The sequence below is a fragment of the Orycteropus afer genome, unplaced genomic scaffold (assembly GCF_000298275.1).
Source record: "Orycteropus afer afer isolate SDZICR_OR568_19922 unplaced genomic scaffold, OryAfe1.0 scaffold00396, whole genome shotgun sequence".
Lineage (NCBI taxonomy): Eukaryota > Metazoa > Chordata > Mammalia > Tubulidentata > Orycteropodidae > Orycteropus > Orycteropus afer.
In genome coordinates, this window is record NW_006921983.1 from 2,637,672 (window position 1) to 2,653,874 (window position 16,203).

At 39.5% G+C, this 16,203-nt stretch overlaps 1 protein-coding gene across 1 annotated transcript in view; it reads left to right on the top strand.

The window, feature by feature from the left end:
- Positions 1-7,933, top strand: part of RNF32 (ring finger protein 32) — a 114,759-nt gene extending 106,826 nt beyond the window's left edge. Inside the window, exons 7-8 of the mRNA XM_007953477.1 lie at positions 5,445-5,612; positions 7,691-7,933. Coding sequence (XP_007951668.1) covers positions 5,445-5,612; positions 7,691-7,933 — 411 coding nt within the window. The remainder of the gene's footprint in view (positions 1-5,444; positions 5,613-7,690) is intronic.
- The last annotated feature ends 8,270 nt before the right edge of the window (positions 7,934-16,203 follow it).

Consider the following 16,203-nt stretch of genomic DNA (forward strand, 5'->3'; position numbering starts at 1 on the left):
TTTGAACCACCAGCCTTCTGGTTAAGAGTCAAATAAATGCCTTAGGCACTATGCCACCAGAGAATGTGTATATTGTGTATATGTGTGTGTGTGTGTGTGTGTGTATGGATATATGTACGTTGTTGTTAGGTGCTGTTAAGTCAGCTCTGACTCCTAGTGACCCTGTGTACAACAAAATGAAACACTGCCTGGTCCTGTGCCATGTCACAATCCTTGCTATACCTGAGCCCATTTTTGCAGTCACTGTGTCAGTCCATCTCATTGAGGGCCTTTCCTGTTTTTGTTGACCCTCCACTTTACCAAGCATGATATCCTTCTCCAGGGAATGGTCCCTTCTGACAACATAACCAAAGTAGGTGAGACAAAGTCTGGCCACTCTCGCTTCCAAGGAGAATTCCTGCTGCACTTCCCCCAGGACAGATTTGTTCATTCTTTTATCAGTTCATGGTGTTTTCAGTATTCTTCCCCAACACCACGACTCAAAAGTATCAACTCTTCTTTGGTCTTCCTTGTTCATAATCCAGCTCTCACATGCATATGAGGTGACTGAGGCAATTGAAAAGACCATGGCTTGGGTTAGGTGCACTTTAGTCTTCAAAGAGCAGACTTGCCCAGTGCAGTATGGTGTCTGGTGTCTTGATTGCTGCTTCCATTGGTGTTGATTGTGGAACCAACTAATATGAAATCTTTAAGAACTTCAATCTTTTCTCCATTTATTGTCATGCTGCTTATTGGTCCAATTGTGAGGATTTTTTTTTTTTTATGTTGAGATGTAATCCATATAGTAGACTGAAGTCTTTAATCTTCATCAGTAAATGCTTCAAGTAATCTTCACTTTCAGCAAGCAAAGTTGTGTTGTCTGCATATCATGGGTTAATTATTCTTCCTCCAATCCTGATGCAGTGCTCTTCTTCATATAGTCCAGCTTCTTGGATTATTTGTCCAGCATACAGATTGAATAAGTATGGTGGAAGGATACAACCCTGACACACTCTCTTTCTGATTTTAAGCCATGCAGTATCCCCTAGTTCCATTCAAATGACAGCCTTCTGGTCTATATGTAGGTTCCTGATGAGCACAGTCAAGTGTTCTGGAATCTCTTCTTCTCAATGTTATCCATAATTTGTTATGATCCACACAATTGAATGCTTTTGTATAGTTAATAAGACACAAATAAACATCTTTCTGGTATTCTTTGCTTTCAACCAAGCTCCTTATGACATCAGCAATGTTATCTCTCATTACACATCCTCTTCTGAATCCAGCTTGCATTTCTGGAAGTTTTCTGTCACTATACTGCTGGAACCATTTTTGAATTATCTTCAGTAAGATTTTACTTGTGTATCATATTAATGATATTGTTCAATAATTTCCACATTCTATAGGATCACCTTTTGTGGCAGTAAAAGTTATGTGTCAACTTGTCTGGGCCTGGTTGAGTGGCCGGGCAGCTGGTGGTAGTTATTCCCCATGATGAGACTGGCAGTCAACTCCATGGTGGGATCTACCACAAGCAGCTGAGTAGCTGTTTTAGGGATGTGGTCTGTTTCCCATATATAAGAAGCAGCTTTGGGAATGGTCTCTAGCTTATGGCACGCTTGAACCTTGCATGTAGCTGTGCTCTGCCGACCTTGGGATTTTGAATAGACTTGAATTAATGGCCTGCTGTGTGGTTTGGTAACATTGGGACCGTACCTTTTTACTTGTCAACTTTGGGCTTGTCAACCTCAGCAGACAGCAGCTTTCTGAGTGAAGAGAAGCCTCTAGCTTCAGTGGGTTGGGAGCAGGAGGCAGAGCTGAAGCACAAGGTAAGGGGCTTTCACTCAGCCCCTAGAGCCTGGCACTTTGAACTCAGACTTAAAGCCTCCCATCCATAAGAGAATAAACTTCTGTTTAGTTTGTTAAGGCCATCTCACGTGTGGTATATTACTGTCAGAGTGGCACTAGGTAACCAAAACACCTCTTTTTGGAATAGGTACAAATAGGGATCTTTTCCAGTCAGTTGGCCAGGTAGCTATCTTCCAAATTTCTTGGCATAGACAAGTGAGTGCCTCTGGTGCAGCATCCATTTGTTGAAACATCTCTATGGGTGTTCTGTCAATTCCTGGAGCCTTGTTCTTTCCCAATTCCTTCAGTGAAGCTTCAACTTCTTCCTTCAGTATCATTGAATATCATCTGAATATAGAATGACTTGGCAAATCTTACATATTTTAACATATCCAAAGCATCATATTCTGTTGGATCACCAGTGATCCAGCAGAATGAGGATATTACGGAACAATACCATTATACCACATGCAAGTAAAATTTTGCTGAAAATAATTCAAAAACAGTCACAGCAGTACATTGACATGAAACTGCCGGAAATTCAGGCCAGATTCAGAAGAGGATATGGAATGAAATAGATTATTGCTAGTGTCAAATGGATCTTGCCTGAAAGCAAAGTATACCAGAAAGATGTTTACCTGTGTTTTATTGACTATGCAAAGGCATTCAACTGTGTGGATCATAACAAATAATGGATAACATTATGAAGAATGGGAATTCCAGAACACTTAATTGTGTTCATGCAGAACCTGTACATAGATCAAAAGTCAGTCATTCACACAGAATAAAGGGGATAATGAATGGTTTAAAATCAGGAAAGGTATGTGTCAGAGTTGTACCTTTTTACCATACTTATTCAATCTGTATACTTAGCAAATAATCCAAGAAACTGAACTATATGAAGAAGAATATGGCATTAGGATTGGAGGAAGACTCATTAACAACCTGTGATATGCAGATGACACAACTTTGCTTGCTGAAAGTGAAGACTTGAAGCACTTCTTGATGAAGATACAGCTTCAGTATGGATTGCATCCCAACATAAAGGAAACAAAAATCCTCATAACTGGACCAATGTGCAACATCCTAATAAATGGAGAAATGACTGAAGTTGTCAAGGATTTTATTTTACTTGGATCCACAATCAATGCCCATCGAAGCAGCAGTCAAGAAATCTAACAACATATTGCATTGGGCAAATCTATTGTAAAAGACATCTTTGAAGTATTGAAGAGCAAAGTATTGAAGACTAAGGTGGGCCTGATCTAAGCCATGGTCTTTTCAATAGTCTCATGTTGAATGTAAGAGCTGGGCAGTGAATAAGGAAGACCACAAAAGAATTGATGCATTTAAATTGTGGTGTTGGTGAAGAATATTGAATGTACCATCATCTGAACACATCTCTCTTAGCAAAAGTATGGCCAGAATGCTTCTCAAAAGCAAGAATGGCCAGACTGCATCTCTCATATTTTGGTCATTTTTTTTTTTTTTTTTAAGGAACTGCACTCTATAAGATACAGCCATTGAAAACCTTATGGAACACAGCTCTACTCTGACATACATGGAGTCACCATGAGTCAGAATCAACTGGACAGCAACAAGTTTGTGTTTTGATGGGTCAATGCATTGCATTAAACCCTTGAGAGGATTTAAAGACTGAGTAACAGATGTGGAAAGGGAAAGATGTGTCTAGTAAAATACAGGGTCAGTGAAAATGGGGAAGACACTCAACAAGATAGATTGACACATTGGCTGCAACCATGGGCTCAAGCATAGCAGCTATTGTGAAGATGGTGCAAGACTGGGCAGTGTTTCGTTCTGTTTTATGTAGGGTCACTGTGAATTGAAGATGATGGCACCCTAACAACACAAAGCATCATATTTGCTTTTTTTGATACATTGTACCAATTATCATTAAGATTGGAATATTAAGCATTAAGATCCACCCTCACCCCAGATTTATTTGTTGTATTTGCAAAACTGACAAGTCCAGTTTTTGACAAGTGTCTGCTATGGTCAGTGTAGGACCTGGAACAAATGGTTTGTACTTGGCTACTGACCAAGAAGCACTTCAAATGCACCCAGCAGTGTTATGAAAGAAAGGCCTAGGTGGTCTACTTCCATAAGATTGAAAACCAGTTGCCATGGAGTTGATTCTGAGTCACATCAACTCTATGTGTTGCAGAGTAGAACTGCCATCCATAGCATTTTCATGGCTGTGAATTTACAGAAGCAGATTGCCAGGCCTTTCTTCCGAGGTGCCTCTGGGTTCAATCTGCCAACCTTTTGGTTAGTAGCCCATCACTTAACTGTTTGTATCACTCAGGGACTCCTCTGCAATATCCCCTTATCCATATATACTTCATTTAGTAACCCAGCCAGAAATGTTCTCTGATGTCATATTTGGCCTTGAATAGTCACTGTTAGCATATGTTTCTTATTTTCTTTATAGAATGTAAGTTCCTGGAGGGTAGGGAATGTTGTATTTAATATTGAAACAATTAAAAAAAAAAATTAAAGCCGTTATTGTCTGGTCAGTTACAACTCATGGTATTCCCATGTGTTAACAGAGTAAAACTGTACTCCATAGGGATTTTGGGGGGCTGTAATCTTTATGGAAGCAGATTTCTAGTTCTTTCTTCCACAGTGTGAACAGGTGAGTTCAATCTGACAATCTTTTGATTAATAACCAAGAGCAGTTAGTTTGCCCTACCTAGGGAGCCATTGTAAAGACCATACAGTATTTTTTAAAGGGCTTTTCACATCTGTTACTCAGTCTTTAAATCCTCTCAAGGGTTTAATGCAATGCATTGACCCATCAAAACACAAACTTGTTGCTGTCCAGTTGATTCTGACTCATGATGACTCCATGTGTGTCAGAGTAGAGCTGTGTTCCATAAGGTTTTCAATGGCTGTACCTTATAGAGTGCAGTTCTGCCTTTTTTTTAAAAAAAAAAAAAAAAAAGCCTACATGTTCAGCAAGCAGAGATATAAGCTGATTCTAGTTTCCAAAAGCCTGGGTATAGCTCTAAGAAATTGTGGCATTGTGCAGTGAAAGCTTTCCATAAAGATTAGAGTTAAAATGGATGATACTAGGAGTAATTTTTTAAAATTTTAATTCATCTCTCAATTTTTAACTTCAAATGTATTCTTTAGGCTTGCAATCAAATGAACTGTTTTGATAATCTGTCCATATATTTTATCTGGATTTTTAGCCAAAATAACCCAAATCCACTGTCATTGAGTTGATTCTGAGTCATAGCGATTCTATAGGCCAGAGTAGAACTGCCCCATAGGGTTTTCAAGACTGTAAATCTTTACAGAAGAGAATTGCCACATCATTCTCCTGTGGAGTGGCTGGTAGGTTCCAACCACTGACCTTTGGCTAGTTGAATGCTTTAACCACTGCACCACCAGAGCTCCTTTCTGGATTTATAGTTTAAGTAAATAGTCATGTAGACCTTTTCCCAAAAAGTATTATTAAAAAAGCAGAGATCTGAGGAAAGTTAGTTAAATAGACTGTTGGACTCAGGAAAGTTCTTCCCTTAAGCCTATACCTAAAGTTGATTGTAAGAACTGATGTGTGAGTTTGCCCATCCTCCCTTTGTCCTTTTCAGTTCACAGAAATCAGTCACCGAATATTATGTTCCTATGACACAAATATAGATGAGCTCTTTTCAGAAATTGACCACTGCTTAGCTATAAATAGAAGCATTCTTCAGCAGCTGGAGGAAATGTGTGGTCATGAAATTACAGAAGAGGATTGGGAGAAAATTCAAATTCAGGTAGGCTTTAAAGTGGTGGCCTCATCAGTAAATGCACCTGTGACCACGAGTCTGGAACAGAATGACATTTGAGGGGAAGTTCAGATAGATTGATTTTATTAGTTTCTGGAGCATTCATTTTAGGATAAATAAAGTCCAGTGATGTCAAGCCTAGAATATTCTCTGCCTGGCTATGGCCTGGCACCAGCAATGGGAGTCCCTTGGGCTTTAGTCATGAGGACAGTGATTATTTCCAAGGTCCCTTCAGTTTAAAATTGTGATTTGATGATGCCTTTTTATGAAAAATGAAAATGTTTAAGGGAAAAACTGCCATATATATTACCTTCGTGGAAAGCTTTCCTGAAAATTCTAATGTGTCCTTCTCTTGCATCTGTAGTAGCCCATGGGAGCTTTGAAATGACTTTTTAAAAACCAAGGCTGGGGGAAAAAACTTAATTAAAACTTTACAAACATTACTTAAATCATTATATCCACATAACATGGATGAACGTGGAGGACATTATGCTGAGTCAATCACAGAAGGATAAATACTGTATGCATCCACTATTGTAAAATGTCAAAGAAGGATTTCCATATGAAAGGAAACTTTCTTTGTTGGTGACCAGGGATGGGAAGGGAGGGGAGGTAAAAGTGCTAGATAGGTAAGACACAGGTTTTGATTTGGATGAAGGGAAAGGCAATATACCAAAAGTGAATGACCAGCACAATAACACTAAGAGGACACAGAGAGGTGCACGACAGGTGCAGACAACAAAGATAAAACACTTTTACATACACAACACTGCATTATCAGTAATAATAAATATTACTCTACAGGTGGATGCATAGGCTAAATGATCAGGTATGTCTGGGCAAAAGGGAATATACCCATCACCATGTACAAGTCTGGCAGACTATTTCTACATATATGTGCTATAAGAATGCCCATATATATAATAGAGCTAACAGGGGCCAAGTTATGGTAACTTTTTAAGCACAGCCAGCCACCCTGAGGAAGCGAGTTGGACCCATGGGCTCAGGATTATGGTTGCGGAGCACATTAAGCTCAATTGGCATAACATACTACACAAAAACATTATTCTGCATCCTACTTTGGTGAGTAGTGACCGGGGTCTTAAAAGCTTGCAGGCGGCCATCTAAGTTGCAACAATTGGTTTTTCATTGTCTGAAGCAAAGAAGAATGAAGAAAATCGAAGAAGCACAGAAACAATTACTCCAAGGGACTAGTGGGCCATGTGAACCTCAGCCTACATGACACTGAGACCGGAAAAACTAGGACCACTGTCAACCACTCAAAAAGGGATCAGGAGATCCTGGATAGAGTGGGAGAAAAACGTGGAACAAAACTCAAAATCATAGAAAAAGACCAGTCTCTATCATCTGATAGAGATGATGTCACCCTTTGGGCCTGGAATTGAACTCACTCCCATGGTGTCCAGCCAAATAATAGATGTATAAGGTGAACATTTATTTATACCAGGCAGGTACACTCCCTAGGACACAACCATGAGAAAACAGAGGGCAGTACTTGCACAGGGAGGTAACTCAGAAGGCAGGAATGCATAGGAAAGGAGGACACAGGGGAAAAGTAACCGCAAGGAAGAAGTGGGAAGAGGACTGTTACATTATGGGGATTGCAATCAATGTCATGAAACAAAATGTGTATGCACTGTTGTATGGAAAATGAATTTGTTGTATCAACTTTCACCCAAATCACAACTTAAAAAAATTTATTAGGAGAATTTAAAAAGAAATTTAGCAGCTACTTAAAGTCAACTATTATTTTGAGGAATACTACTCTTTATTGCTTCATTAAAAGGAAATATATTATCAATATTTAACATTTTATAAAATTTTTGTCTAAAAGTTGTATATCAAAAGTGGATTTCTATATCTTCTCCATTTTTCATAAGAGGAATATGTTATTTTGTTATTTTAACACGGAATGAAACTTTTTTTTTTTAAAAAAGATGATACATGTCTCTTTGTGTCTATTTCTCATTTAAATTAAGTACTTTCTATTATGATGAGACAAACAGCTCCCAGTAACAAAACTCCTTTCTTCTCCTGTGTCACAGGCACTGCATCAGGAAATCTATGAATGCTCCATTTGCCTCACCCCACTCTCATTTAACAGCAGTTTCCACAGTGGATCTTCAGGGAAAAGCCGTAATGAGCATCCTCGTGAGACTGTTCTGTTGTCTTGCTCACATATGTTTCACCACACTTGTCTTCTCGCTTTAGAAGAGTTCTCCTTGGGGGTAATATATACTTGCCCTCTATGCCGCTCTTGCTATCAAAAGAAAATCCTTCAATGCTAAATTCATATTCAGGAAAAATTATATAATTCTGGGGGAAAAATTTTGGAAGAATTACGTGAGTTTTGGGTTAAGTAGTATAGTGTAATCGATTCTTCAAAGAAACTATTGGTAGTTGTGCATAAGAAATATAACTGTTTGAAAAGCTACCTACTCAGCCAGTTTTAGTCTTTCATCTATAAAATGCAAGTTCAAATTCATGTTTAATAAGTTGAAATAAATAAGGATAAGGAGTCACTAGAAAATTGAGATTCAGAGGTTCTATAACATACTGATTCGTTATGTTTTTAAGTGATCAGTTGGGATGGTGTGCAAGAACCTTAAAATTACTGACCACTTGACAGTTCTAATTGGCACCAATTGGGTCTTCCAGAATTTTTATAGCAAACTGTCTTCTGATGCTAGGCCCAAGTGCATTGCTAACTTAAAATATAGTAGCTACTGTCTGACCAACAAACTTGCAAAATAAAAAACACTCTCTAAATATATTCGAACATTTTCCATTAAATGTTTTAAAGCCTCCTGCCATCTCTAACACTTGTTTTGTAATAATTGCTTTATTTCTATGTAATACATTACAGTTGTCATTGAGCACTTGGAATATGTAAACGAAAAATACAAAAATGAAATATTCAGTGTTTCAACATGAGAAAATATTTCAACATCAGAAAATGGCAATCAAATTTTAATAATTTTCATCAATTTATATCTCTTTAGCTCATACACAAAGAAAATCCTTTAAGTGTTTTGCATACTGATTTTGAATGGAATCTTGCAATACAAAATAATTGTATTGATTAGGTTAATACATCATTAACAGATGAAGCCCCAAATCTCTGTGGCTTTTCAAAACAGAATGCTATTTCTAAAAGTCCTGTCAGCAGCAGGGTAAGGTGGGGACGAGAGTTTGGCTCCATTCAGTCAGTCCCAGGTTCTTTCTATCTTGTGGTTCAACAATCGCCTTTGCTCTCAGTCTTCTGATGCATTCTTTCATCTAGCTGGAGAAGAGCAACAGAAGATTTTTATGAGCCTTGCTTAGAAGTGGTGCACATCACTCCAGCCTCAGCTAACTACAAGGGTGGTAAGGAAACAGTGTAGCTTGGCCTGGAAGAAAAGAGGAACAGGTCACCAAAGAGAAGTGCTAATGTCAAGAGCATGAAATAATCCATTATATAATGTGGGAAGAAGTAGGAAAATTGTTATCTCATCATTTAAAATAATTTTATGTTTAAAAATCTATATTATATATAGCTATATATATCACACACACACACATATGATTTGTGAATATATATACATATATTGGCATGTCCTTAAACATTTTTCAGTGATGGTGTATACATTATTACAAAATCTGGAAATGAGTAAAGAGAATGTTTTAAACAATGAGTAAAAGTGTTTATTGTAAGATAAAGGGAAGTTAGGTCACTCCAAGTCATCTGAATCCTCTCTGAAATCCTCGTCTGAAAGCCTCACTTCAGAAGCCCTCACTTCTCAATCAGAAGGTCAAAGAGCAGGTGTTTCTCGCACTGTTCCTGACTGACAAGAGCATAGGCACACGATGAGGCCACGATGATCTGATTCCATTGCCCCAAACTTTGAACCTGGAAAGAATGTCCCAGAGATTCATGGATTATTCATAGAGGAGTAGAGTGTGGTAGGGTTCAGTGACTAGAAGTGGGCAGCAAAGATTGTTTCTGTGGCCATGTCCTAAAGCCATTGTTTTGGTGGCATAATGGTATTTGCTGCTGCCAGGCTATCGTAGTCCCTGACTGTTTTTTGAAACCCTTTTCTCCAGATTTCCCACTGACTCTGTGAGCTATCACATATTCTTCCAGTTAACTCCTTTCATGCTTGAGTTGGCAAAATCCATTTGGTTCTTTGCAACCAAGTGCTTTCCTGACAAAGAAAATAGTGTTAATTGTAAACAACAAATGCTCAGGAGAATCAGTGATGATGGAAAACAGGAATTAGATAGCGGACTTAATTGGGGATGAAGGTAGTGAAAATCCCAGGAGTATTCAGGGAGGAGTCTGAGGCATCCTTTTTGTGGTAGACAATGACAAAACAGGTAGTTTTCTCACTGCAATGTGGTCATCTGCAATGGCATGCCCATGAAGGCTTTAGGAGACCAAGTTGCCACCATAAAATAATATAAAAGGCCTTCAACCCTGTAGCTTTGGACAATTTAAAGATAATGACAAATTTCAGTTCAAGTCACATTCTGGCTGTGCTAAAAGAACTTCATCCCTTGCAGCTGCATGGCTAAAGTGGTAATAAAAAAAAAAAAAAAAAAGGAAACTTTGATCTAAATTACATCATCAGTTGAATTCACAGCTTCATCCAGTCTCTTATATGAAATTTAGGCATTGATCAAAAGTAATCTGGGTCCCTAAGAAATGTAAGTTCATGGGAGGATTCAGACGACTTGGAGTATCCTTGAGGCGTCCTTGTCAGACGCAGCAGTCCCCACTATAAGGAAGCTGTTCCTCCATAATGTGAAGATGTTGTGACCCACTTGCCTGAGTGAGCTGCCTTGCATAATGATGCTCCTAGTGCTACCCTCCTCATACATCTTTTTGTCTTAAACATATGTAATGAAGAGTCTGGAATCCCTAGGTGTTGCAACTGGTTAAGCACTCAACTACTAGCAGAACGATTGGTGGTTCAAACCTACCCAGAGTCACCTCAGAAGATAGGCTTCACAATCTGCTTCCAAAAGGTCACCACCTGGACAACCCTGTGGAGCAGTTCTGCTCTGCACACATGGGGTAGTCGTGAGTTGGAATGGACTTGAGATAACCAACAACAATTAAGAACCTAGCATGCCCTGGATTGGAGACAATTATTGTATGAATATTAAGTCCAAGAATAGAATGCTTAGAGATGTGTGAGACTAGAGGCATTTTTTAACAATAACAATCCACAATGAAGATGTATCCCTATCCCAAAGCTGTATGCACCAAATAACATCGTAGTAAATATTGTAGATTAAAAATGGGGTGATTATAAGATACAGACAGAAAAAATTGTGGTAGGAGAATTTAACTCATCTGTCAAGAAGACAAAAAATTAAGAAACAGAGCCTCTGAAAAATGAAACTTCAAGGACCCAGCAAACATTTATAAATGAACCAAAAAAAGACCCAAACCAATGCTGTTGAGTCAATTCTGACTCACTGTGACCTTATAGGACAGAGTAGAACTGCCCCAGGGAGCTCTGGTAACATAGTACCGAAGGCACTTGACTGCTAACCAGAAGGCTGGCAGTTCAAACCCACCAGCCACTCCTTGGAAGAAGATGGGGCAATCTACTTCCGTAGTGATACTGCCTCAGAAACCCAAGGAGGGGTCGCTATGAATTGGGTCTGACTTGACGGCACATAACAACAACAACAACAGAACTTCCCCCAAAGAATTTCCAAGGCTGCAATCTTTACAGAAGTAAACTGACATCTTTCTCCCACGGAGTGCCTGGTGGATTTGAACCACTGACCTTTTGGTTGGCAGATGAGCACTTTAACCACCGCTCCACCAGGGACTCCCAGACATTAGAACAGAAAACTTTAAATGAGAAAAATAAAAACAGTATAAGGTCATTGTGTTGATAGAGTTATTGGTCCTATTTCTTCACACCCTTGTAGTAGTCTTATACAGCCACACTTTTGCCATGGCCTCAAAGTGAGCAGTGTACTTCCCCATACCTAACCAAAGGGCATGTTAGTAGACATGGTACAAGCAGAAGCTTGGAATGTGCTCACATGGTTGGGCTTGCCTTCTGGCTTTCCTGCCTCCTGTCATGAGAAGAACATGCTCCAGGTAGCAGCATAAGGAGGATGAGAAACACCTGGAGTAGATCTGGTTTCCAACCAGCAGCCAAGCCCAGCAGCCCAGCCTGGATCAGCTGACCCCCAGCCGACCTGCAGATGTCTAAGCCAGAAATAAATGCTGTTTGTTGTAAACTGGCTGCCGCTGGCTGCATTTGGTAGGGTACTATCAGAGCAGAATTTAGAGGGATAGTTGAGACCCCAGAAGTTGAAGGCTTGGAAAATGAAACTCTTTCTACCAAATCAAAGGTGTGGCTGTAGATCAAATCCAGCATGCTTCCAGTAAGTCATAGATTCAGAGTACACACCAAACGAAGGGTGTGGCACTTACATCCTGTGTTAAGACCTCTAAAAGGATTAAGGTGATACCTAGTAGAACCTGTCAGCTGGACAAAAGGCGTCCCAGAAGGATTAATGGTATGGTCTCACAGAAACCCTATGGGCCCAAAATACCCATAATTAAGTCTATATAGAGAAGCATATTTTAAAAAGAATTATGTGTGTGACTTTCGACACTGGAATCAAATACATAGAAAGCCCAAAGATTTTGGTAGAGCTAATTTGACAAAAGCACTGCTAGCCTGGACTAAGAGCAACTGAGACTATCTGAGATACAACAAACCTCTGACCCCCAAGTTTCCTGTTGGAAGAGCGCAGGCTGAGAAACCCTCTTCAGAAGTGACCAAGGAGGATTAAGGAAAAGGAAGGACCATCCAAAGGGTGGAGCAAGAGCCAGAGAAAACAATGGATAGGGGAGCTAGTCCTACAGGTAGAACAAGGACTAAGTTACAAAACATTCTCTACCCCTAAGAGAGAGGATGTTGCTTAGAGGTGGCAGGACTTTGTCTCATGAACTTAGACATGTTATCAGCAAGGACCAGTCACTGGAGAAGAACATCATGCTTGGTAAAGTAGTTGTTGTTGTTGTTGTTAAGTGCCGTCGAGTCGGCCCCGACTCATAGCGACCCCTCCTTGGGTTTCCGAGGCAGTATCACTACGGAAGTAGGATTGCCCAACCTTCCTTCCGAGGAGTGGCTGGTGGGTTTGAACCGCCAGCCTTCTGGTTAGCAGTCAAGTGCCTTAGGCACTATGCTACCAGAGCTCCCTGGTAAAGTAGAGGGTCAGCAAAAAAGAGGAAGACCCTCAATGGGGTGGATTGACACAGTGACTCCAACAATGAACCTAGCAACAATTGTGAGGATGGTGCAGAAGTGGGTTTTGTTTTGTTTTGTAGTACATAGGTACATATGGTACTATAAGTCAGAGCTAACTCTACGGGACCTGGGGTGGATTGACACAGTGACTCCAACAATGAACCTAGCAACAATTGTGAGGATGGTGCAGAAGTGGGTTTTGTTTTGTTTTGTAGTACATAGGTACATATGGTACTATAAGTCAGAGCTAACTCTACGGGACCTAGCAACAATGAAAGGGGAATAAAACAATTACAGAACCTATGAGTTTCAGAATCGGTGTGGACAGGTGACTGCTGTGTGCCTGCCATCCTCCTCTTACAGTGAGTGTTTACAGCAATTAGCCTGTCCCTGTTCTGCATTTTGGGATCCTTGGATCCTGCTAACTGAAAGGTTAGAGGTTTGAGTCCACCCAGAGGCCCCTTGGAAGAAAAGTCTGGTGAGCTATTTCCAAATCAGCCACTGAAAAACCCTATGGAGCACAGTTCTACTCTGACACATAGAGGGTTGGGAGGAGTTAGAATCTACTCCCAGGCTGGTCTTGCAATTATACAGTCTTGCAATTATATGTTGGGGAGTAGGGAAGTAAATAACTTACCTTTTAGTTCATAGAGGACCCTCCCCTAGACCTGATGTAGATTATGAGCACCTGCACTTGAGCCTGGTGTTATGACTAGATGAAATTTTTGAAGCTCTAATGGTGCAATGGTTAAAGTATTTGGCTGCTAACCAAAAAGTTGGCAGTTTTGAACCCACTGGCCACACTATTGGAGAAAGATGATGATGATGCAGTCTGCTTCTGTAAAGATTTACAGCCTTGGAAACCCTATGGGGCAGTTCTACTCTGTCCTATAGGTTCAATAGACTCAGACTCACTGCCATGAGCAGATTCCAGCTCTTAGTGACCCCTACTATGTTTCCAAGACCATAAAGCTTTAAAGAAGCAGACTGCCTCATCTTTTTCCATGGAGCAGATAGTGGGTTCAAACCACTAACCTTTTGAGTTGCAGCCAAATGCCAACCACATCACCACTAGAGCTCCTTATAGGGTCACTGTGAGACAGAATAGACTCAATGTGTGGGGTTTTTGGTAATTTTTTGGGACGAGATGAATGCAATTTGCCTATGAGAGGAATGTGAATAGCTGTGATGAAGGAGGCTGTCTGGTAGGTTCAATTACCATTTCTTCACATCTTATAGTAGCAAGATGAATCCACACGGTTCTCAATTGGTTCCTTAGATCTTATGTTGCTTTTTTCAATACACTTTATTAGAGCTTTCAGTTCTTATTTTATTGAACTCATTTTTTAAAAATGTTTTCAATATCATGCTTTCTATTTGCTTGGATTCTTTGATTTTTGCATGCCATGTCTTAATTTTGCTGTGAAATGTGTGCACTTTTTTTTTTTTTTTTAATTTTCCTCATGCTTGGTGGCTCTGTCCAGACATTCTAGTTGCTCTGATGAAATGCCCTTGACTCTCCTATCCCTTTATCAAAGACTAATTGTTTTTCCCTCTAAGGTAGTTTGAGGGTCAGGTAATCTGTGTTCTACACACTCTTCTGTAGCCTCAGAGAACGAAAGGAGGAGGGGATGAGTTCACTGGCACCAGGGAGAGCTTCAGAATGCCTAGACTCTGCTCTCTGCTGCCATTGGATTAAAAGGCTTGTATCAGGACTGGATGGAGGGAGAGTGGAACTGAACTTTGACTATGGGCAATGTCTAATTTCAGTGTGGGGACCTGGAACCAATAGTAGGAAGAGGGAAAATGTGATGTCACTCAGTTTGCCTATTTGGGAGTACTAGTGGCATTTCTCAGAATTTTGTTACCTTAATCTCTACAATTTTCTGTTTCTTTCTTCTTAGTCACTCTAAGAAATAATAAAAACTTTGGGGAGTTTATTAGATTAGATTCCTTTCCTTGTTTGTTGCTGGTGCCCTTTTACTGTTTGTTTATGTATGATTATGTATCAGAAGAGAGGAATTATGTGATGCTATTTAAATCTATCATCTTAATCCATATTTGTGCCACTATTTTTATTAGTAACTTCCAGGTTTGTTTCATTTGCTCAGGGAGTATGACTGTATCAGTCCTATTTCTGTATAATAATTATTATAATGCTTATAACAATGCACATTTATTTCTTATATGTTGTCTAGGGTTTGGCTGACCTAGAGTAGGCTCAGCTGGACGTGGCTTCAAAGTAAGTTAGATGCAGATATATTCCACAAAGTTTTTGGATTTGGTTTCTGGCATGTGCAAACAACGAGTCCTAATATAAGAAGATAGCACAGGTTAATGCAGAACCAAAGATGAGAAAAAATGGGAACTAAGTGGTACCAGGATTAAGACTGAATGCACCTCGTTAACATATACACACACATTTGTTTTAGGATGACAACAAATTTGGCTCTGAGCTTTTTAGCTGTGGTTCCATAAAGGAAAATCTTGTTTGTTACACAATTCATCTTGCCTATGAGTTAAAAACAAGCCAAAAAAACCCAAAACAACAACAACAACAAAAAAAAACCCTAGGGTTCATGAGACACTATCTGTGTGCCTCTAGTTTGATCAAGAACTTCTTCTAGATTATCTATAAGGGTGTGTTGACTATGTGTACTCTGAGTAATTCTGATTGAAAAGAGATTCTATTGCTTTATTGATAAATACTGATTAGGAGTGAGTTTAATATTTACTTCCTAGTAAGTACCAGGAGTATTTGCTTCTTCCATCCAAAATTATCTTGTATATACATGAATATGCCTTAGTGGACACTAGAATGTGAAATAGGATTAACTTCCTTCTGGGAAAGCTGAAAACCTAAGGAAGGATACCTGAATAGAAGCCCACCCTCACCCTTCTTTCAGATGTGCCAGTATCACCAATTCTCATTTAAAACAAACAAATAAGATGTGGGTCTGATACCAGTGATGACAAACTCAAATACCATCAGTGGCCAAGCAGGTTCATGGAGAAGGCAGTTAGCTGGTTATTGCCATGAGGAAACACAGACCTTAACATTGCCAGATTTTCTAATCTTTCAAGAAAACATCTCTCATTCAATACATATTTTTTTTAAAATTTTATTTTGATTTGGGTGATTTACAGAGTAAATTCACTTTTCATACAGCAGTTTACATATACTTTGTCTCATGTCATTGACAAAAATTTACAATGCAACAGCTCCCCTCCCACTTCCTCCCCATAGTTACCTCTTCCCAGTGTCCATCCCTCCATACTCTTCTGCGCCCTGA